We start from the raw sequence: 22,736 nt of genomic DNA, 5'->3' as shown, positions 1-22,736 counted from the left end.
TGGTACTGCCCGCCAATTAACAAGGTAACCGTCGATGACGGTTTTCTCCCAAACTTGGGGTAAAACGTCAGCCGCTTTTTGGAAATTTTCTACCTCCAGTTCTTGGTTGATTGTCTTTCCAGAAGAATCAAGGCGATCGCCAAAATAATCATGGGGAAGAACTATTCCAGCCAAATCACGAGAAAGAGATGCCATTATTCTTTCAATGGGGTTGAAGGCTGAAAGCCCAGCTGCATTCACACCGTGAAGCAAGACATCTAAATCCAGCAAGCGGAAGAGATCAACAGCAGTTGCTAACGTTTTAGGGAAGCGTGGTGCCTCATCTTGAGCTCCATCAGTCTCCATTAACATAATTGGTTTACGTCTAACCATCTTGGTTTCAAAAAGATCCCTAACATCAAAATCATGTGTAAAAGCATTCGATGTATCGTGTTTCCCACTTCTTATGCGTATGAAAGTGTCTCCACTGTAGGATACATTTCCATTATTGTTAACTTCGCATATGACATACACCGATAGGATTAACTTGTGCTGTGGGCCAACGACAAAGTCATGATCCATAAGTTTGACCTTGTATTCCATATGCATCAACGGCGCTTGAAGGCTTGTAGCAGTAAGACCCAACGGTACCCTGGCTTTGTCATCATTGGACATGAAAAGCACAGCTTTTGGCCCAAACAATTTGCAAACTTCAAACATGTCATCAATAAAAAATTTGGCAAACATTCTACCATCATTTCTTTTTCGCAATGAATTTTCTGGACGTAGTAGCTTCACAGGAACTGTTTTTACATGCTTTTTTCCTTCATGAGTGTTTTCACGTCGTGGTAAAAGACGAAGGTACAAACCACTTCTACTCAAGTTGAAGCCTATTTTCGTCAGCTCTTTCTGAAGATCATCCAAAGTGGAGACACTGTGAAGATATTCTCTTCTTCGACGCTCATCTGCTGCTGATGAATTTTGCACAATTTTTATGATTGTTGATAAAAGTTCTGGTTGATCAATTTCGAGCCGTGGTCGTCCAGGATGGTTTCGCATAAACTGTTTCAAAGCACTTGATACTTCAGGGTGGTTTTGACAAACTGTTTCGATGCCCTCTTTAAGTTTTTGTCTCCGTTTTCTTTGTCGTGCCGATTCACGAATCAATCTGAAAACAAAATATTACACAAATCTTTGATTCCGTTATAAAACCTTCTATACTTAAGGTTTCCTGGATTCTGCGAACTTTGTAAATCCTCAATTAGAAGTTCTTATTGACAATTTGAAAAACAAAATTTTGAAAGTTACTGCCTGCTTAAAAGTTTGGTTTTTATGGCCAAGACGTCTGTCTATACTTCTTAGCTCTATTCGATATATCTCTTAACATTTACCTGTCCAAGTTTGTTTTTTCTCTTCTTATGCTTTCTTTCACATTGTCTAATTGTTTCCTCGTTACAGTAGACAAACCAGAATCGCGTAAGATTATTAAGGATGAAAGCTATGATTCAAGATCTGAGATTTTCTTCCGACTTTTAACTTGCGCCGGATTTGCTCTTTCCTTCTCGTTTGATGTTAAATCTAAATTAGGAAATACCCAAAAATAAACTATTATAAATTCTTGACAGTTATAGAGATTGGATGTAGAGAAAATGGTCAAGTTGTCCAATTATGATGAATAAAACTATGCAATTGCAATATAGTCGTACAATGTAGTTTAATAACCAATTCGGTTGAAATCAATATATAGAAAATCACGAGAGAAAAAGTTTGTAAATTATTACAAGAAATGGCTTACTAAGTTCAATCCTTTCAGGTTCTGTCGTTGTTGCGTTCGGAAAACTTTGTATTTTATTTGACGAAGACGGCACTGGATGGATATCATTTTTCTTTTTGCTAGGCGGTGATAAAGCATTTCCCCAGAATGACATGATTGATCCTTTTGACTTTTTTGCTTTCACTTTTAATTCGTTTACTTTTTTTTCATACAAAAACTGATCATATTTTACTATTTTCCACAACTCCTGTGCGTGCTGATACTGCTTTTGTTTTTCAAGTGTTGAATATGCTTTCTTATATAACTCAAGGAGTTGAAGATACTTTTTCTGGGAGTAAGCAATTTCTTTTTTGTTGCAACGTTTTCAATTATTCGATTAGAAAGATAAAAGTTTTTGTTTATTTGGAAATAAACGATTTAATCATAAGATTCAGTGTCGTTAAAGCGAAGAACGTAAAAAAATAACCCGACTCAAATTAATTGGAGTTACATTTCGCAATGAAAGGTGTTGGTCTCTATTAGCATTAACATTGTTGTTTTTAAAAATATTTGTTTTTTATAATCAGATAAAATACATTTAAACTTTAACAATAATTTGAAGTAGTACATTGTTAATAAAAAGTTAATAATAAAATATTAATTTAAAATAATAAAAAATTAACTTATAACGTTTTAATTGAAAAGATAAAAAGCAGGTTGCGTAATTTAAAAAAAAGATTTTTTACATTCGAAAAGTTCGTTGCTTTTTATGCAGATCAAGTTTTAAAAATAATTCCTGAGAAAGATAGTCAAACCACGTACGTACTTGCTGTCTTGAACACTCCCCCTCCCCTTGTACGCATTTGTACGTTTTTTGGTAACCCCCCTCCCCCCATACCTGCGTACGTACTTTATGGATGCCCCCTTTGATTTGTGTTTTATTGAAACAAATCGGAAAAAAAAAAGAAATCCCGAATTCTTTAACTTGTCAATCTTATTTTATTTCCCCGTTTTGTTTCAAGGTGAGTTATAGCTACCGGAATTTTTCTGAAGAATTTTCTTTGGGAATCAAAGAAAATAATGGAATTAATTTTGTATACCAACACTAATTATTATTATTAATTTGTAATACACATAAGCTTGCATCTTTCAAAATTGATAAAAAAGGGAAAGCTTTAGAAAAAGACAGTTTTTTAAAACTGTAAACAATGGCTTGAGTTAGACCATCATCGTTATTGCAGGGACCTTCAATAATCACGTGAGAAAAAGTGTAGGTGCGTTCGTCTCCCTTTAACCAATGAAATTGCTCGTCTTTTGAATATCTAAACAATAGTAAAAGAGTTTGAGATAAAGCAAAACGATTGAGATAAAGCAAAACATTTTTTTTTAACAAAAAGATTTCTTACTTCCAGGTAGAATAAAGTTCCCCGAATCTTGTGACCCCAGTTTGGGCAGCGGCATTTGTTATATGTACAGATACATTATCTAATGTCAAAATAAACTTTTTTAAATTTTAAACAAAAAAAAAACACACAAGTGAAAATGATTTAAGATAATTTATGATAAATTTACGTTTATTTTGATTAATAACGTGAAGTTGATGAAACGCGTCACCGCCTGGGTAATTGTAACTTGAAACAGTGCTAAAGAGCATCGTTAAACAAAGATTACCAACTATCAAACAGCTGATAAATAGAATGATCGCATATCTCCAATGACGTTTACTTCTACACCATTCCATACTAAAAAATTTATACATGTTTTATATATATATATAAACATATAAGTTAAAATACTTAAACACATCCTCATGTTTTAATCAGGGCTGTGGAGTCGACTGACAGGAGTTCTGACTCCACTCTTTTCAACAAATCCAACTCAAACTCCAATCTCAACCCCAACTCTTCTTTATGTATGAATATATGGCATATATTACTAAATAAAGATTTCCAAAAAGGTGCTACATACAGTACATAAATAACTTTCTTACACCATAACTTGTAACTAGATACCAAAGTGGCTTTTTTAAATGAGGTGTGCTCAGGTAGCCTATATTAAGTTACTAATCAACTCTGTATTTGTATATAAAACCCGTAATAAAATAAATACACCATAGCCTGTAGCTAGTACCACATGTGATTGACATTTATTATCTTACAAATATTTATAAACCAATGAGGACTGAGGTGATTAGTTAATAGTCAATCTAGTCTGTGGTGATCACAAAAAACATAATTAAATCAATTGCTAGCTAGTAGCCTAGTAATAGTAGCTGCTAGCTTTCTATAACATTTAATGACTTTGGCAGTAGTAATAGCATTTAATAATATACAAACGATATATCACAGTATTTTCATGTGCTATTTATCAAAAAGTTATTATTTTTCTTTCATGAAAAGATAAAAACTTTGAATAACTGTGGAAGATTAAGGTGAATATAAATATTACAAACTTTGTGCCATACTGTGCCGCACTATTACGTCGAACTATTATGGTTCACACTTCACAGCCCTGGTTTATATAATGAAATTTTGTGATACCCTTAAAATTTTAATAACAAAAGTTATGAATAGCAACATAACTTGTTAAAAAGTTGATAAAAACAATTCTTACAGATTTGATGCCACATCTGCTGCTACCATGTTAAATACAGGATAGGTATATATAATAAACCTGGACTCTTTATGAGGCAGAAAGGAATACATAAAAACATACAAAATGGCAGCATAAAACAACTGCTTTAGGTCTTTATGAATTTTAATAATTATAGCCATTGGAAGAAGTCCATAAGTCAAAAATAAAGAACGAGATATCGCAGAGTAGAAATACCAAAAGAAGGGCTGAGTCTAAAATTTAACTGTCAAAGAAAATGCTCTATTGTGGGAAGCAGCATAGTAACTTTGAACCAATCCAAACTGACAGTTATCTTTTGTAACTAAAAGTTAATTTTAAAAAACAAACATCAGTTTTCATAAAATGACATAGCAAAAGATACACCCCAGTTGGAACTTTTATTCAGCAACGTGTTATAGTAGAGAACCTCACCCTCTGGCCATAGCCAGCGCTGCCAAAAATATGAATCAACTACCAAAGTTAAAACTTAAAAAAAAAAAATTAAAACCAAAGTCATAAAAGCAAAACATTTTTACTAAATATTAATCAACAAACACAACAGCAAAAAAAATTTATAGACAAACACACCTAGTGCCACAGGTCCTGCCATCAAGCAGTGTTTTACTAAAATAAAAAACTGTATTTTTCCTTCAATCAACTTTATCAGCAACAAAACACCCATAAACAATGCCAGTTCAGCACGAAAAATGATAATCACAAACGCAGAATACCAAATAAAATCTGCATTTCTGTTCTCTAACCAAGAAGAAATTGCAAAGAGTGCTAAAAGAAATTCACCAAACCATTTTTTAACAGTTACATACTCTGAAGAATACCAAAAAATATTTCAAAATACTAACAAATGTTTAAAAAGAACCTACCAATGACTAAAGCAAAAATATTTGGTAAAGTCCTTGATGAATAGAACATTAGATGAAACTGAGACATTGTCAGCAAAAGAAATAAGTTTGCTTTCTTTTTTGGCAAACTTTTTGCCAGTTTTATTAAAGCTAAACATACCATAAGTCCTAGTCCAAAACGACCTAAATGGAAAAAAGTAAACTCTACAATGAGTTGAATAAAAAGATCAAAAGATCACCACAGCAGCAGTAGAATTACAATAGTTAAACATTTATCATAACTCTAACCAAACAACTTTAAAAGAAAGAATTGATTCTTGATCTATTTTCCAAAAGTTTGTTTTTAAGGAACATCAACATACATACAAATTGAGAGTATATCTTTGGTAGATCCAAAAAATATATTAGCATAAAAGTTGGATAACAGAGAGCACTGAGAACAAGTGGTCCTATAAAAGAGCGTGGTACAACACCCGGATATTCATGATGGTCATACTAAACAAAACAAAAAAAAAGAGTTTTTTCAATGATTTTTACATAAAGAAAAACATAAAGTGCTATTTGTATTATGCAATAACATTGCATTATATTGAAATAACAATGGGAAGTCTACTAAGTTAATTACCAGACCCATGTTTGAATTATATTTATTAGGTCTGTTAAAAAGTATTTGGAAGAAAAAAAATATTTATGTCCCATAGACAAAATGTGCAACATTTTATTAATAAAGGTTTATTGGTTAAAATATTCACCTTTACAAGTAATGATTTTTTGCCATTGATCCTTCAAAGAATCATGCCTCTCTCCCAAAATACCTCTCTATCTATTTTAGGAGGTGAGAAATACATAATTCTTCTGTTTGGGATCATGTTCATTATAAAATTGCTTGTTCTTTATGAAGTTGTCAGTGGCTCTGAATAAATGATAATCTGTAGGATAGTTGTTTGGTAAGAATGGAGGGTGAGGCAAAACATTCCAGCTCCATCAACTTCAGTTGAACCTTTTTTCCAATGTGTGGTCTGACATTCTAGTGGAGGATTGAAGTGAGAATTTATCTAAAGAAGGCCTTTCTTGTGTCACGAGAACAGCTATGCACAAATAGTGGCTGGCTGGATTTTGTTTTTCTTCAACAACTTGCGTGAAACCATTCTTTCCAGTTTTCTCACTTTTCTTATCACATGCAGATGGTTGGCAATAGTAATTCATTAGCAACATAATTTGCTTGCTAATTTAGAGGTGTTCAGGTGAAAACCTGCTTTCAGCATAAATTTCAGCATGCCATTATCACTGCTAGAATGTAGATCTAAACATGGCTCATCTTGCAGACTTTGATCTCACTGAATTTCTCAAACCAGCTAAAAGTGATGGTTATGCTTAAGGGGACATCAGGGTATACTTTCTTTATCATTCAAACTTCCTCATTTGTGTTCCATCTTTTGTTACACTGAAGAAGCAACAGTAAAAATGGTCACTCGCTTTATTTTTAAGCAAAGTGAAAAGTTGACAATACCATAATTAGGAAGCCTATGGATGTACCCAATTAGATCAAGACTAAAAGCTAGGTCATGTACAATGTTCTCTTGTCTGATACAGTATGCAATAAATGCCATCAACAATACAAAAATATAAAAAAATTGAAAGTGTGCCAAATATACATTTTGCACATTCAGGCCATCCATCAAAAACAATAACTAGAGAATATAAGCTTATTGCACAAAGAGTTAAGTGAGAACCTGTTGTTTCAGTTATCAAAGAGAAAGTTTCTGAACAAACAATGCAAGGTAGAGTTGGCTCTGAAAGGTTTTATGGGTCCCATATTGCAAATAAACCCTTCATTTCAAGAAAAAATAAAACACCTTGCTTTGCAAAAAAAGTACCTGTTCAAAGCCTTTAGATTTTTAGAAATCAGTTTTATGGTCAAATGTAAGTAAATTCAAAATAAAGAAAAAGAAAAAAAAGAAAAAGAAAAAAAAGGAAACCCTTGAACAAAAAAAAACTTTAAAAGCAACCATCAAACACGGAGGTGGAAATCTACTTATTTGAGGATGTTTCAATTAAAATAGAAATGGTAAGTTCAAATTGAAGAAAAATTAACAGGAGCTGGATATGCAAATATTTTATAAAGCAACCTTATACCTTCCCTCAATAGATTAGGATTACCAGATCATTTTTTCTTCCAACAAGACACTGACAAACCAGTAGGTTTGCCAAGAAAAATGAAATAGAAATAGAACTGTTGGATTAGTCCTGATACCAATCCGAACAAAAAATTGTGATATTATTTGGATAACAAATTTAATAGAGATGAGCACAAGACAAAAAACTATGTAAAAAACCAAGTTGATAGTATTTCTTGTTCTTTGCAAGCAGCAAGTGATGCCTCAGGACTTCATACTAAATTTTAACTACAAAACAAAAAACTTGATTATTATTATATTTATCATTAATAAAATTTTTAAAGGTTTAACAAGAGTTTTATTTGCAAATATTTTAGTTTATATTATTAATAGTTTCTATAATAATAATTTTTTTTTTTTTATCTATTAAAAATATCTAAATCAATTTGGTTATTATTTTATCGGTACTACATATTTTGTAATAAGGATATGAATAATTTTGTCACATACTGGACAGTTTTGTGAAAAATTGTAGAAATATAATTACAGTTGATCCATTCAAACCAACAAGGATATGTTTTGGAATAAGCATAAAACTCAACTTTTTTGCCTGAACAGCATTCAGTTGAAGTTGAACCAAATTTTTGTTGCAAGTTTTCTAAATATTTTTTGACAGACTTAATATTTTTTAACAGACTTAATATTTTTTAACAGACCTAATATTTTTTAACAGACCTAATATTTTTTAACAGACTTAATATTTTTTGACAGACTTAATATTTTTTGACAGACTTAATATTTTTTAACAGACTTAATATTTTTTAACAGACTTAATATTTTTTAACAGACCTAATATTTTTTAACAGACCTAATATTTTTTAACAGACTTAATATTTTTTGACAGACTTAATATTTTTTAACAGACCTAATATTTTTTAACAGACTTAATATTTTTTGACAGACTTAATATTTTTTAACAGACTTAATATTTTTTAACAGACCTAATATTTTTTAACAGACCTAATATTTTTTAACAGACTTAATATTTTTTGACAGACTTAATATTTTTTGACAGACTTAATATTTTTTAACAGACTTAATATTTTTTAACAGACTTAATATTTTTTAACAGACCTAATATTTTTTAACAGACCTAATATTTTTTAACAGACTTAATATTTTTTGACAGACTTAATATTTTTTAACAGACCTAATATTTTTTAACAGACTTAATATTTTTTGACAGACTTAATATTTTTTAACAGACTTAATATTTTTTAACAGACCTAATATTTTTTAACAGACCTAATATTTTTTAACAGACTTAATATTTTTTGACAGACTTAATATTTTTTAACAGACCTAATATTTTTTAACAGACTTAATATTTTTTGACAGACTTAATATTTTTTAACAGACTTAATATTTTTTGACAGACTTAATATTTTTTAACAGACTTAATATTTTTTGACAGACTTAATATTTTTTAACAGACCTAATATTTTTTAACAGACCTAATATTTTTTGACAGACTTAATATTTTTTGACAGACTTAATATTTTTTAACAGACCTAATATTTTTTAACAGACTTAATATTTTTTAACAGACCTAATATTTTTTAACAGACTTAATATTTTTTAACAGACTTAATATTTTTTAACAGACTTAATATTTTTTGACAGACTTAATATTTTTTAACAGACTTAATATTTTTTGACAGACTTAATATTTTTTAACAGACTTAATATTTTTTGACAGACTTAATATTTTTTAACAGACCTAATATTTTTTAACAGACCTAATATTTTTTGACAGACTTAATATTTTTTGACAGACTTAATATTTTTTAACAGACCTAATATTTTTTAACAGACTTAATATTTTTTAACAGACTTAATATTTTTTAACAGACTTAATATTTTTTAACAGACCTAATATTTTTTGACAGACTTAATATTTTTTAACAGACCTAATATTTTTTGACAGACTTAATATTTTTTAACAGACCTAATATTTTTTAACAGACTTAATATTTTTTAACAGACCTAATATTTTTTAACAGACTTAATATTTTTTAACAGACCTAATATTTTTTGACAGACTTAATATTTTTTAACAGACCTAATATTTTTTGACAGACTTAATATTTTTTAACAGACCTAATATTTTTTGACAGACTTAATATTTTTTGACAGACTTAATATTTTTTAACAGACTTAATATTTTTTGACAGACTTAATATTTTTTGACAGACTTAATATTTTTTAACAGACTTAATATTTTTTGACAGACTTAATATTTTTTAACAGACCTAATATTTTTTGACAGACTTAATATTTTTTAACAGACCTAATATTTTTTAACAGACTTAATATTTTTTAACAGACCTAATATTTTTTAACAGACTTAATATTTTTTGACAGACTTAATATTTTTTGACAGACTTAATATTTTTTAACAGACCTAATATTTTTTAACAGACTTAATATTTTTTGACAGACTTAATATTTTTTGACAGACTTAATATTTTTTAACAGACCTAATATTTTTTAACAGACTTAATATTTTTTGACAGACTTAATATTTTTTGACAGACTTAATATTTTTTAACAGACCTAATATTTTTTAACAGACTTAATATTTTTTAACAGACCTAATATTTTTTAACAGACCTAATATTTTTTAACAGACCTAATATTTTTTAACAGACCTAATATTTTTTAACAGACTTAATATTTTTTGACAGACTTAATATTTTTTAACAGACTTAATATTTTTTAACAGACTTAATATTTTTTGACAGACCTAATATTTTTTAACAGACCTAATATTTTTTGACAGACCTAATATTTTTTAACAGACCTAATATTTTTTGACAGACTTAATATTTTTTGACAGACCTAATATTTTTTGACAGACTTAATATTTTTTGACAGACTTAATATTTTTTGACAGACTTAATATTTTTTGACAGACTTAATATTTTTTGACAGACTTAATATTTTTTGACAGACTTAATATTTTTTAACAGACCTAATATTTTTTAACAGACTTAATATTTTTTGACAGACTTAATATTTTTTGACAGAGTTAATATTTTTTGACAGACTTAATATTTTTTAACAGACCTAATATTTTTTAACAGACTTAATATTTTTTGACAGACTTAATATTTTTTGACAGACTTAATATTTTTTGACAGACTTAATATTTTTTGACAGACTTAATATTTTTTGACAGACTTAATATTTTTTGACAGACTTAATATTTTTTGACAGACTTAATATTTTTTGACAGACTTAATATTTTTTGACAGACTTAATATTTTTTGACAGACTTAATATTTTTTGACAGACTTAATATTTTTTGACAGACTTAATATTTTTTGACAGACTTAATATTTTTTGACAGAATTAATATTTTTTGACAGACCTAATATTTTTTGACAGACCTAATATTTTTTGACAGACTTAATATTTTTTGACAGACTTAATATTTTTTGACAGACTTAATATTTTTTGACAGACTTAATATTTTTTGACAGACTTAATATTTTTTGACAGACTTAATATTTTTTGACAGACTTAATATTTTTTAACAGACCTAATATTTTTTGACAGACTTAATATTTTTTAACAGACTTAATATTTTTTGACAGACTTAATATTTTTTGACAGACTTAATATTTTTTGACAGACTTAATATTTTTTAACAGACCTAATATTTTTTGACAGACTTAATATTTTTTGACAGACTTAATATTTTTTGACAGACTTAATATTTTTTGACAGACCTAATATTTTTTGACAGACTAAATATTTTTTGACAGACTTAATATTTTTTAACAGACCTAATATTTTTTGACAGACTTAATATTTTTTGACAGACTTAATATTTTTTGACAGACCTAATATTTTTTAACAGACTTAATATTTTTTGACAGACTTAATATTTTTTGACAGACTTAATATTTTTTAACAGACCTAATATTTTTTGACAGACTTAATATTTTTTAACAGACTTAATATTTTTTGACAGACTTAATATTTTTTGACAGACTTAATATTTTTTGACAGACTTAATATTTTTTGACAGACTTAATATTTTTTAACAGACTTAATATTTTTTGACAGACTTAATATTTTTTAACAGACCTAATATTTTTTGACAGACTTAATATTTTTTGACAGACTTAATATTTTTTGACAGACTTAATATTTTTTGACAGACTTAATATTTTTTAACAGACTTAATATTTTTTGACAGACTTAATATTTTTTGACAGACTTAATATTTTTTGACAGACTTAATATTTTTTAACAGACCTAATATTTTTTGACAGACTTAATATTTTTTGACAGACTTAATATTTTTTAACAGACTTAATATTTTTTGACAGACTTAATATTTTTTGACAGACTTAATATTTTTTAACAGACCTAATATTTTTTGACAGACTTAATATTTTTTAACAGACTTAATATTTTTTGACAGACTTAATATTTTTTGACAGACTTAATATTTTTTGACAGACTTAATATTTTTTGACAGACTTAATATTTTTTGACAGACTTAATATTTTTTAACAGACCTAATATTTTTTGACAGACTTAATATTTTTTAACAGACCTAATATTTTTTGACAGACTTAATATTTTTTAACAGACCTAATATTTTTTGACAGACTTAATATTTTTTAACAGACCTAATATTTTTTGACAGATTTTATTTACTGCATGTGTTTGGTTAAACAAAATATATTTAAAAAATCAGATAAGTTGGGATATTATAGCAAACATTCATATAACACTGCCATTATGCATGAAGGGAAATTAGCTGTCATTTTTGTTACATACTTTTGAAAATTCATGAATGTTAAAACAAAAACTGACTTCAAATTATTTTTTTATATTTGGTATTTAATTTTGAAAGCAAATTAAACTTACTTTGCTTAAATGTCTTCCATGATACAGAATATCATGCACGGCTTGTATGTTAAAACTCTCTTCCACTTTAGTGTAAGGTGCATTGAATATATGCAACATCATGACTAATACCAATAGACTCTTGAGTATAAAATCTATCATTTTTTAAACCTGAAATATCAACTGCAAAGAAGACTATTCAACAACTTTTAAATTTGCACAAATAACTTTCTTTTTTATAAAATAAATAATTAATTTAAAAAAATGTAGAATGTAAATACAAATATTAAATATTGAGTGTAGACATATATTTGAAAATATATTAAGAGATTGCTCATAGATTATTTACAACTATAAAAGTATTGAACAGATGCTAAATAATAAATAAGGAATATTTAAAATTACAACTTTTTAAATCCTAAATAAATACTTGCATTAACAAAAAAACTGTAATTAGAAAACTGTAAAGTAGTTTTATCAATAAGCAAAATAGATCATTTAACTTTAAAATTTAATTTACCAATTACAGACCATATTAATTCTTAAGAAAATTTAGTTCACAAATTGTATGAAAAATATAAAATCATAAAATATATATTAAAATCCTTTATTAACATTTTAAAATTTCAAACAAAAACTAAGAGTAAATAAAATAAGAGCAGGCAACAGAATTTGTAACTTTAGAGATCCAGGGTTTTAATCTTGTTCTACTGAACCTCCTTTGCACAAACTAGCTTATGTTTCTTCCAATCATTTCTTTGACAAATTTGACTACAATAACTAGTTAAAAAACATCGCCCACATTTGAATAAAAAGGGAGCATCATTTTCACACAAGTCCCAAGCACACGCTTTCAACCTTTGCTTACTTTTGAACAAACCCAATGTTTCTTTATCATTATTTGCTGATTGGACTTTCAGATGTTTTTGACGAAAATTATCATAATCATAAAATCCTATCCAATGAAGATCAGGAAAGAGGTTTTTGAATATTAGACGACACTTAATTAGGTAAGGATAATCATAGGTGTCATATGTAGTAAAAAGACGCTGTATTAGATGAACAGTGTCATTACTTATCATCTCTTTAACAAGTTTTTGATCTTCTAAAATTAACATAGATAGCATGTATATAACCTTTTTCCCTAATACATTTGTTAAAAAAGGTAGTTCAATGCACAGAGAGCATGTTTGACAAAGTTTTGTAATCATATCTGATGATAATTTGAGGGGGTCACAGTTTGATAAAGGAGTATATTTTAAAACCTCGTTAACTGCAAACATGTGGTTCAGTAACAAAAAGTTAGTAAACATATTTTGATTGCAATTTCTTGGATGCAGAGTTTCAGTTATATATTCTGTTCCAAGCTTATAGGTTTCCTCTACAAGAAGGAGTAAGTCAATATGCTGATACAACTCTATGATACAGTCTTCATCTTTTTCTGCTAACCTTGAGCATGCCCACAGAGCAATTTCTTTTACTCCAGGAATATCGAATACTTTTTTTTCTCCTTTATTGCAGTGAGTAAATGGCAAGCAGATTCTTATTGCACTTAGCTTAAATTCAGTACTAAGTTTTTCATTCAAATAAAGAACTACTTTCAATGCAGCCATAACTAAATCACCACATTCAAGAGGTTGTTTTTGAATATCAAAGTTTTTCAGGAAATCTTTTGCAAAATTGCTAAACTCATTAGGCTGTGGTTTTACAATACTGTAATTAGGAAGCCTATGGATGTAACCAATTAGATCAAGACTAAAAGCTTGGTCATGCATGTTTTTTCCCAGAAGTTCTTTTAGGCATTCATATGAAAACATTGTTAAATTTTCCCAAGGAGGAAACTTAATCTCTTTGTAGTAAATTTTTGCATCACATACTTTCTGTACAATCAACTGTGAATTTCTTCGAACAATATTATTTTCACAAGTTACTAATTTCCCAACATGTTTAAAGTCAAAGTCTTTCAATAAGTTATCAATATCAGCCTTTACTCCTTCTAAGAGTATGTGATCTGTGGTCTTCATTAGTAAGGAAACAAACGCTGGATGCATAAAAGAACAGCAAGGCATTTTTAAAGCATCAAACACAATTTCAATACCTAAATATTTTAAAGAAATATATATTTAATTTTTTTTTTTCCTTAATTTTATATGACACATAAACTTCAATTCACAAAATGAATTTTTGATTATTTTAAAAATGCTCGAAGAATAGAAATAAAATACCAACCTCCACCAGTCTTCAAGAAAAACTTAAGAAATGAATCAACTCTTAAACAACTGGTCAGAATATAAGATAAAACAGCAACAGGCGTATTTTCCTCATAAAAATCATAGCACAATTGAAGTTCTTTACTTTCTCGAAAAAAATCTGAGAACTCCAAAGCAAATGACGTATCTTTAGAAGTAATGCCCTTCTTCTGAATTTCAAGCAACCTCTTAAAAACAGCAACAAAACCAGCAGAATCAATAACTCTGTCCATATATTGAGTCTTTTTAGATGAACAGCTTACATAAACAAGGAATGCTTCAAAAAATTGCACATCAGGTAATTCACTAGTAACAATGGTATCCCAAAACTCTTTATTCAAAAAGGTTGCAACACGATATTCTTCGGCAAACAAATTGCATAGGTGAGCAGTCCAAAGGGTTTGAGACAAATCATTTGAGTTGTGCAAGGATGCAGAGAGAAGCTTTGTTAAAAAGATTTGGAAATCAGCAGGGGAAAAAACTTCAGTGGCTTTTGTACCACTTTCAATGGAAGAGTAGAGAGCAGAAATAAATGTTTTGTTATAGTACTCAACATTTCCAAACAAAATATCTACTGATGCGTTTCTGCAAAGTCTAAGTTCTTCTAATACAAATATTTTTGTGTCACACATGAATTATGATTCACTGCAATACTGTTTAAATTTATCTAATACACAAAAAGCAAAATTTATCTTATATGCAATAAGCAAGAAGCAATACTTTAAGCAGCTTTTTCTAATAATTAAAAATTTAACTGGAAGTGATAAACAGTAGAAACTTCAAATTTAAGCTACTAAGTAGCAGCAGTTCAATAAACATAACTATTTAGGCAATTTATAGAGTAACAATATATGTATAAATATTAATCTGACTTGCCTATTATGTTACAGCAAACAAAAGTATTTAACAAAGTTTTAAAAAAAAGGAGTATCTAATAATTAACTCCAAAGAATACAAAGTAGTAATCACAAAATCATCTCAAGATTAGTTAAATGTTATTACCTGTTCTATTATTAACAAAATTAAAGTATTTCTATTTTAAATACTTGTCTCTGATTTAAAAAAAGGAGTGCTTATGTCATTATATCACAAAAACCTGGAGAAAAAATAATATCTTTTATACAAAATTTAAAAAACATCTTTACATGTCTTCCACACTCCACTTATATCGCTCTGTCTCAAAAGATTTTCTTTTACTTATCTCCATAAACCTTCGTTTTTCAAAACCATTTGATCTGTCTACCCCATCATACCTATAACCAGGCCATATATTAAACCGATTTGGGGGTGGTGTAGGACCATTATACTTGGGTTTTTGGGGTTTATTTTTACTTTTAGATTTAATAATATAATGTAGCATAGGATCTTCATCTCGTGATTGATTTTTTAAAAGAGTATCCAAATCCTTGTCATCTTTGTATCTTGCAAGAGGTTTTTGCATCTCCTCAACATCATCCTTAAGTTTTTGTTGATATTCTTTCCCTTGTGCTACACCCTTCCCCCATTCAGCATATTTTTTTAATTCTTTTAATTTTTCTTCTTCTTGCTGTTTCTTCTTAAGCTCTTCTGCCTTCAAATCAATTTGCTTTCCAGATTTATGGTCCCTATAAACTGTTTTTGCATCTTTTCCAGAAAGAGACTTGTCCATGTTATTAAAAAGATTAGCCTCTTGCTTTCGTTTTCTCTCATTTTCTTTTTGTAATTCTTCCTTGCTTTGTAGTCCAGAATGTTTAACTAAAGTTTTAATGTTTGTGTTTTTCTTTGAACTATTAGATAATCTTACAGGAGATAGATCTGAATCACTATTATTTTTTTGATTTCTTCTTGGTGGTGACAAATCAGAATTACTTGAATCATTTCTTTCTTTGTTTTTCTTATTTGGTAATCTTACTGGGGACAAATCAGAGTCACTATTATGCACATTATTGTTTTTACGTGCAGGTGATTGGTCTGAACAGCTAGAATCATGCCTTTGGTGTTTTCTTACAGGAGACAAATCACTGCCACTTGAATCATGTCTTTTTCTTTGTGAACCCTTATCACTATTAGCTGCTAATGGGGCCCATTTTGCTTTCTTTTTGTTTTGTTCTTCAGCATATTCTTTTGTAATGACAGTCAAACCATCATTAGTTAACAACAAAGGTTTCTCTTCTTGAGTGTCATAAATTGCAGCATCTTCATCAGAACCTTGAGCTATATCATTTAAAGAAATATGATGATCTATTATCTTAATTTTTGACTCGCTTTTAAAACGCTTCTTCTTCTTTGTAGAAGATTCTGGTTTATCAATGTATTTCTTTAAATATTCTAATTTGGACTGAGAAGTAGCCATTGTACTATCCAAACTCTAGAAAGAAAAAGTAGTTTGCATTTATAAGTATAAAGATTTAATCATGACCTATTTAAATAAAACACAATAAATTATGAACTTTCTTAAACTATTTAAAAAGAATTAAAGGAGAATTAAGTTAATCAAAATTTATAACACTTTGCATATTTTAATTGCTTATTTTTTATTTATAATTCACTAGATACATTGGTCTTTGGTTTAGTAGCATACAAAAGATTGAGAAAAATATTTTTTGCTTTTTTCTTCCAATTTAATTTTATACCCTGCAAATGATAAACAAGCCTAATTTGATCTGATATAAATAATTTTGCTGAATCACTTCCAATTTGAAAATTTAAGTCTAGCAAATTTGTAAAAAAAAAAAAAAACTAAAAAGAAACCTGAATGTTGGTTTCTTTTCAAATTATTGCATGTTCTGTTAATTTTATAAAAAATATTTATGCAATAAATTGTATATAATGTTAGGGTTGTAATGTTTTTTTGTAATCTCATGTTCATGTGTCATAAATTCAAAATTGATTAGAAAGATATTAATTTGAATAGGTCACCCCTAAATAACTACTCCAAAAATTTTGTTACATAAATAGAATTCTTGCAGATTTTGACAGAAACTTATGTAACAACAAGGTAATTGCAGGGTATTTAGCATTATTACAGCATATTGTGCAACTATCATGTTTTTTAGGATAAAATTAATTTAAAACTTACGTTTCTACTTCTTATAGAAGAATATCATAAAGATATTGAAGGCATTTGATAAAAATCAGATTTTTAGTTTGGATTCATGACACAGGAACATTGGGTTACAAAAAAGCCATAACCCTAATTTATGTATACATAAAGGCATATGTATATACATGTATATATTGTATATATATACATATATGTATGTATATTTATATATATTGCATATATATACATATATGTATATATATATGTATGTATGTATGTATGTATGTATGTATGTATGTATGTATGTATGTATGTATGTATGTATGTATGTATACAAACGCGCGCGCGCACACACACACACACATACTAGTATTATAGATTTAATTTTTGTACTAGTTTAAATAAATAAATACTTTATTTATAATAGAGAGCCTATCTATCAAAACCTTTTGGAAATAACATAAAAAACTGTTGCAAAGAATAAGACTAAGCCAAAAAAAATCAATAATGTATCAGTCATCTCTCTGCGGGTATACTTATTTAAAAGTTTGTGAGACATATTCACAATGCCTGTAAGTCCTTTAAATTCTTCATGTGTTTCTACAATCAATGTTGAAGAATCTTCAAGAGCAGAATTTGTTGCTTCTCCTTGTTTTATCTGGCTGTCCATGATTCGTGCTATATTTAGAAGATTCTCTGTAATGTCTGCAGATTTCTTCACAGAATCTGCTTTTCCACTTTTCTTTCTTTGCTTTAAATAGCTTTCTTTAGCATTTTTCAGCAGTTCTGATTTCTCAATCTTTTCTATTCTATTTTGACCACTTAAACAAGATTTTTGAAAACTCTTTTGAAGTGATAACATGAATGACCGATGGCCTTCTACAATAGGCAATATTTTTTTTTTAAAGTTGATATGATCATCAAATTCAGTTACAGTTTGCTCAAATTTTGCAAAAGCAACTTTGAATGTATTGATTTTTTGCCGTACTATTTTGATAGCTTCATCAAAACTATCAACTGCTGCATATTCATTTTCAATTTTAAATAACATCTCTTGAATTTCCATTTCTATTTTAATAAACTTTTGGTGATCAATTGCTAATTCTACTGGAATATCTTGAATCTCACTTTCCATTATGGCTTCTTTCTTCTGATCAAAAAGATGTCTTTTACATATACAGAGGAAGTGGTTATGTGTAGTGTAGCTAGGAATTAAAGAAAAAATTTTATAGAAATACTAGATACATAGCTACACCTGCTAATATAAACAATATAGCTAACTAAGCAATATCTAAAAGTTTAAGTGACAAACTTTTTGTGCCTGAGAGAAATAAGTTTTTTAAACAGTTTTTGAAGTGAACTTTAAAACAACTTAGAAAATTCTTTACTTTGCATCAGGTCAAACGGTGATTTTAATAAATAGCGGAATGGCGGTATAGTCGGCTGTAACGATAACGTGTACGATACGAGAAAATTAGACTGGAGATTCTTGAGCCCAAATAAGAAAGGGTATAGTAGCCAAATAGTGCTCTCCAAATAAGTACTCCAGTCTTTATTCCTAAGGAAATAAGTATTTAGGTATTACATTTTGACTAGGATATATGGATTTTCTCTAGAATTTCACTAAATATAAACCGTGCTAACGGTTTATACTTTGTGAGACTTTTAAAAAATTAACTTAGTGAAGTTCACTTCTGCACTTTCTTCAGTATATTTGGACGCGCACGTTTATTTCATAAAAAAAATTCAACCTTTGACACTTGTGTTTAGCAGTTAAACAACTCGAAGTTCAACTCAACCACTAAAAACAAAATTTGACAAATCTTCTGCAGACAAATCCAATCTATCTTTAGAGAACTTACGTTGTTTTGATCTATCTGTCACTGATAAAAGTGCTTCTCTAAGTGCTGTATTCGATCTTTTTTTTTTTTTTTTTCCTTTTCTTAAGCTCTTTTTTTATTGTCTCAGTGCAACAACTAGGCTAAACTGGTATTACTCAGCCTAGGATTAACTCTATCGAAATTATTAATGTAGTTGACGTCTAGGTAGCTCAACTTCTGGGACCAGCCAGGCCTTGGTGAATTACCTACAGTGTTTGTAGTTTCATAGTTTATTTTTGTTGTTCTCACGCATTTATTTGATTAACCGACTTTTTTTTTTTTTTTTTTTGCAACTCCTTGTTATGCATGTTATTCCGAATGTCTGGAACACTATTTTTTTTTTAATCTATTTTTATAGTTTAACTCACTGCTTTATTTGCCAACTCGAACTACAGTTGCTAAGCACATTGTTTTGTTTTTTTAAACTATGATAGCGTTATAAATTTTGATAAAATTGTACATCACCCAGTAGCTAATTAAACAAGTTTTACTAATCATCAAAAGTAAAAAATAATATCTTAATAATCTTAAATTTTACTTGAAAAAAACTATTCAATACTTTATTAATACATGCGTGCTCCTAAAAGTAATGGGGCGAGGGTGACTGTATAAAAGTTATGGAGCGAGGGTGACTGTATAAAAGTAAAGGAGCGAGGGTGGCTGTATAAAAGTAATGGGGTGAGGGTGACTGTATAAAAGGCCTTGATATCGCACAAGAGACTTAAAAACTGAAAGCCGATTAAACGTTTTGCTACTGTTATGTTTGTTAAGATCAAACTAATGGTAGAGTGAGATGTTTTATCATTTAAATCACTCATGACACTACTACAATTTGCGGGTTCTGGCTCATGGGCATTTTTGCGCATGCTCATGGATATTTTTGCGCATGCTCATGGGTATTTTTGCGCATGCTCATGGGCATTTTTTGCGCATGCTCATGGATATTTTTTGCGCATGCTCATGGGTATTTTTGCGTATTTCCATTTTTGTGGATTTTCATAATGAGATGACATAATGAAAAAAAGGTTGTGAATGACTTAATTTATTCTTTGTAGTTCAAGTATGGAAAAAGATGTTTATATTTTTCTCTTCGCGTTTCTCTAATTCTTTGTGCATGTTGTTTTTGTGTTGATCATCGTGGAATTGTATGGCCATTCTGTGTAATTCTGGATCAAAAGTGGGATTAATTATTTCCGGTAGTTCACTGTAAAGGAATTCCTCAAATTCTTCTTGTTCTGTAATACTCATCTTTTTATAGCAAGAAGAATTTATTTAAGTCATTTTCATTTTTTTATTTCATCTGTATAATAGATCCATAGAATTTCGCAAGTGATTTTTAAGCGTAGTAATAGACTTGTCCTAGAAGAAGGTAAAAGCTTCCGGATTGACCGACTTGAGCATCACCAGAGTTGAGCGTGACAACGAGTCTTCTACCAGCTGCGACAGTAGGCATAGAATCTGCTTCTCCGAAATTTCTGTAAAAAGAGATGGTAGATGTAGAGCCGATGGATGAAGTGGATTGATACAGCAGTCCAGTCGATTTGTTGTTGAATGAAGTCAAATTTGCTCCATTCCATGAGGACAAATAAAAATCTTCCAATCCTGAGGAGGAAAAGATGCATGTGCTGTCACCGTCATAACCAGGAAAGTAGGTGTAATTGTTGGTGTTGTACGGTGTCCAAGGAGTGAGAACAGTGCCGTTACCTGGAGGTAGATTTCCGTCGTACATTCTGACTCTGGACTCCCACCAGTTTCCAGAGGCTCCAATGACGTGCATCCTGATGTATTTCAACGAGACACCATTTCCTTTCCCGCTGGTGTTCAGCAAAACGTATTCGCTGCCGTAAGTGGTATTCAAATATCGAAACGTTCTGCAGTACAGCTTGTAAAGAGGGATGGTTGCAGGAATGGAAGCAAGTGTGGAAATGAACGGTTGAATCCAATACGTGATGGCTGTTGCATTTTTGTTAACCAGTTGAATGGAGACGTCGTTTCTGAAAGGCATGTCCAATGTGAAATATCCTCCCAAGGAAGTGGTGTTAAACATGTTGCATCCCTGCAAAGAGTTGGCGTAAAAAGCTCCTCCTAAAGGAGAAAAAAGCAAATCAGTAGCAAGTCCTGTTTGATCCACTCCAATTCCTTCTGTTGTTTCTGCATAATTCCCTACATTGATTTCTCCGTCAGTAAAGATTCGAATGAAAACTTGACCTGGAATATTTGTACCAGAGGTGCTGTATAAAGCCAGCCACAATCTTCTCAGCACTCCGGATTTTCCAGAAAACGCAAACACAGGAGAAGTGGTTAGCGCTGCCACTGTCTGAGACTTTAAGCCTAAACTTGTAAAACTGGATCCTGGAACGACACTGGTTAAACTCGATTTTTGTAACAGCAAGTCCACATAATTTTTTGTCGCTCCATCTTGCGCGTTGACTGGATCAGTCACATTAATTAATTTATGCGAATTCAAATCCAAATCTGCATTTCCAACAGTCGTTCCACCTGAAGCATGCGTGTCCACATAATTTTTCGTAGCTGAATCCGAAGCTGATGTGGGTTCTGCTAAATTAGTCAGTTTATGAGCTGTCATGTTAATGTCGGTGTATGAAATAGTGTTGTAAGAGACTTTGGTGTCTACATACCCTTTTGTCGCTGCGTCTTTTAAAGCGGTAGGGTCGGAAACGTTGATCAACTTGTGAGAGTTCATGTCGATGATCCCTGTGATGGTGCTAGATCCATCCGTTTTAACACACTGGCTCGAACTCACATCGACGTAATTTTTAGTGGCGGCGTCATGAAGATTAGTCGGTTCGTTCAAATTGATCGCCTTGTGAAAGTTCAAATCCAAATCTGCAGTTCCCACTACAGTTCCAGTACCGCCTGTCACGTGATTGTCTACGTAATTTTTCGTAGCAGCATCGTGTGCGTTAGTCGGTTCACCCAAATTGATGATTTTATGAGAGTTGTAATCCAAATCTGCAGTGATGGTGCTCGATCCGTCCGTTTTAATATAAACGTTGCTGGCTGAGTCTGATGCAAGATTATCAAAATAAGCACTGAATTCGTTTCTGTTGAATTTGTCAATCATTTTTTAATGGTGAAAAATTTTTTTAAATCCTTTGGATACATGGAAATTCTTCGAATTTTTAAATCCGTTTGCAGATCTAAAAAAATTCACCAAAGGGTGTTGACAACGTCTTGAAAGCTGTCTCCCTCTTCGCATTTTTTCAAGACGTAAAGACACAAGTGACCACAATAAGACGTGTTTCCAAATTGTACCCTTTCACTGTTGTAAAAGACAGGACTTTTCAAATAGTCAACGAGCTCGACGAGAGGTGGT

General features: G+C 29.8%; 3 protein-coding genes across 10 annotated transcripts; all 3 read right to left on the bottom strand.

Annotated features, from left to right (window-relative positions):
- Positions 1-2,822: 2,822 nt before the first annotated feature.
- LOC145181924 (dol-P-Man:Man(7)GlcNAc(2)-PP-Dol alpha-1,6-mannosyltransferase-like) lies at positions 2,823-12,460 on the bottom strand. Of its 5 annotated transcripts, none has more exons than XM_090099915.1 (10): positions 12,270-12,433; positions 5,958-7,610; positions 5,568-5,700; positions 5,227-5,388; positions 4,934-5,128; positions 4,728-4,831; positions 4,346-4,578; positions 3,305-3,474; positions 3,139-3,217; positions 2,823-3,054 (listed from the first exon to the last, which is right to left on the bottom strand). In XM_090099915.1, exons 3-10 carry the CDS (start codon positions 5,614-5,616, stop codon positions 2,838-2,840), a joined length of 1,209 nt encoding a protein of 402 aa, XP_089956041.1. In that variant the 5' UTR covers positions 5,617-5,700; positions 5,958-7,610; positions 12,270-12,433; the 3' UTR covers positions 2,823-2,837. The 5 variants fall into 5 exon arrangements, with proteins under 5 accessions (XP_089956041.1, XP_089956043.1, XP_089956044.1 ...); XM_090099917.1 differs by having other exon boundaries at positions 5,572-5,700; XM_090099918.1 differs by having other exon boundaries at positions 5,572-5,700; positions 5,958-6,649; positions 12,270-12,421.
- A 381-nt stretch (positions 12,461-12,841) lies between these two features.
- Positions 12,842-15,254, bottom strand: LOC145181776 (uncharacterized). Of its 2 annotated transcripts, none has more exons than XM_090099914.1 (2): positions 14,478-15,254; positions 12,842-14,289 (listed from the first exon to the last, which is right to left on the bottom strand). In XM_090099914.1, the coding sequence occupies exons 1-2, from the start codon at positions 15,127-15,129 to the stop codon at positions 12,956-12,958; spliced, it is 1,986 nt and encodes a 661-aa protein (XP_089956040.1). In that variant the 5' UTR covers positions 15,130-15,254; the 3' UTR covers positions 12,842-12,955. The 2 variants fall into 2 exon arrangements, with proteins under 2 accessions (XP_089956040.1, XP_079913064.2); XM_080056938.2 differs by having other exon boundaries at positions 12,842-14,346; positions 14,478-15,249.
- Positions 15,255-15,459: 205 nt separating this feature from the next.
- Positions 15,460-19,519, bottom strand: LOC145181106 (vesicle transport protein SEC20-like). 3 transcript variants are annotated; one of them, XM_090099921.1, is made up of 4 exons: positions 19,382-19,519; positions 18,908-19,077; positions 18,056-18,724; positions 15,460-16,844 (listed from the first exon to the last, which is right to left on the bottom strand). In XM_090099921.1, the coding sequence occupies exons 3-4, from the start codon at positions 18,652-18,654 to the stop codon at positions 16,805-16,807; spliced, it is 639 nt and encodes a 212-aa protein (XP_089956047.1). In that variant the 5' UTR covers positions 18,655-18,724; positions 18,908-19,077; positions 19,382-19,519; the 3' UTR covers positions 15,460-16,804. The 3 variants fall into 3 exon arrangements, with proteins under 3 accessions (XP_089956047.1, XP_089956045.1, XP_089956046.1); XM_090099919.1 differs by lacking the exon at positions 19,382-19,519 and having other exon boundaries at positions 18,832-18,948; XM_090099920.1 differs by lacking the exon at positions 15,460-16,844 and having other exon boundaries at positions 17,933-18,724.
- Between the last annotated feature and the right edge of the window lie 3,217 nt (positions 19,520-22,736).

This window comes from Hydra viridissima, unplaced genomic scaffold, assembly GCF_058129835.1.
Source record: "Hydra viridissima isolate aposymbiotic clone 2 unplaced genomic scaffold, HvirCarnegie_v1 scaffold_10, whole genome shotgun sequence".
Taxonomy (NCBI): domain Eukaryota; kingdom Metazoa; phylum Cnidaria; class Hydrozoa; order Anthoathecata; family Hydridae; genus Hydra; species Hydra viridissima.
Note: the sequence above shows the minus strand (reverse complement) of the source record. Positions and strands in the feature narration are given on the sequence as shown.

What these genes read in the sequence shown, in the direction of transcription:
- LOC145181776 (XM_080056938.2), bottom strand. Translation starts at nt 15,129, where the DNA reads ATGTGTGACACAAAAATATTTGTATTAGAAGAACTTAGACTTTGCAGA. An exon ending in TTTCTTGAAGACTGGTGGAG is followed by an intron (nt 14,347 to 14,477) that starts GTTGGTATTTTA and finishes TAAAATATTTAG; the next exon opens with GTATTGAAATTGTGTTTGAT.
- LOC145181924 (XM_080057121.2), bottom strand. Translation starts at nt 12,410, where the DNA reads ATGATAGATTTTATACTCAAGAGTCTATTGGTATTAGTCATGATGTTG. An exon ending in TATTTTTGCTTTAGTCATTG is followed by an intron (nt 5,129 to 5,226) that starts GTAGGTTCTTTT and finishes AATTTCTTTTAG; the next exon opens with CACTCTTTGCAATTTCTTCT. An exon ending in GCAGATGTGGCATCAAATCT is followed by an intron (nt 3,475 to 4,345) that starts GTAAGAATTGTT and finishes TAAATTTTTTAG; the next exon opens with TATGGAATGGTGTAGAAGTA.
- LOC145181106 (XM_090099919.1), bottom strand. Translation starts at nt 16,829, where the DNA reads ATGGCTACTTCTCAGTCCAAATTAGAATATTTAAAGAAATACATTGAT.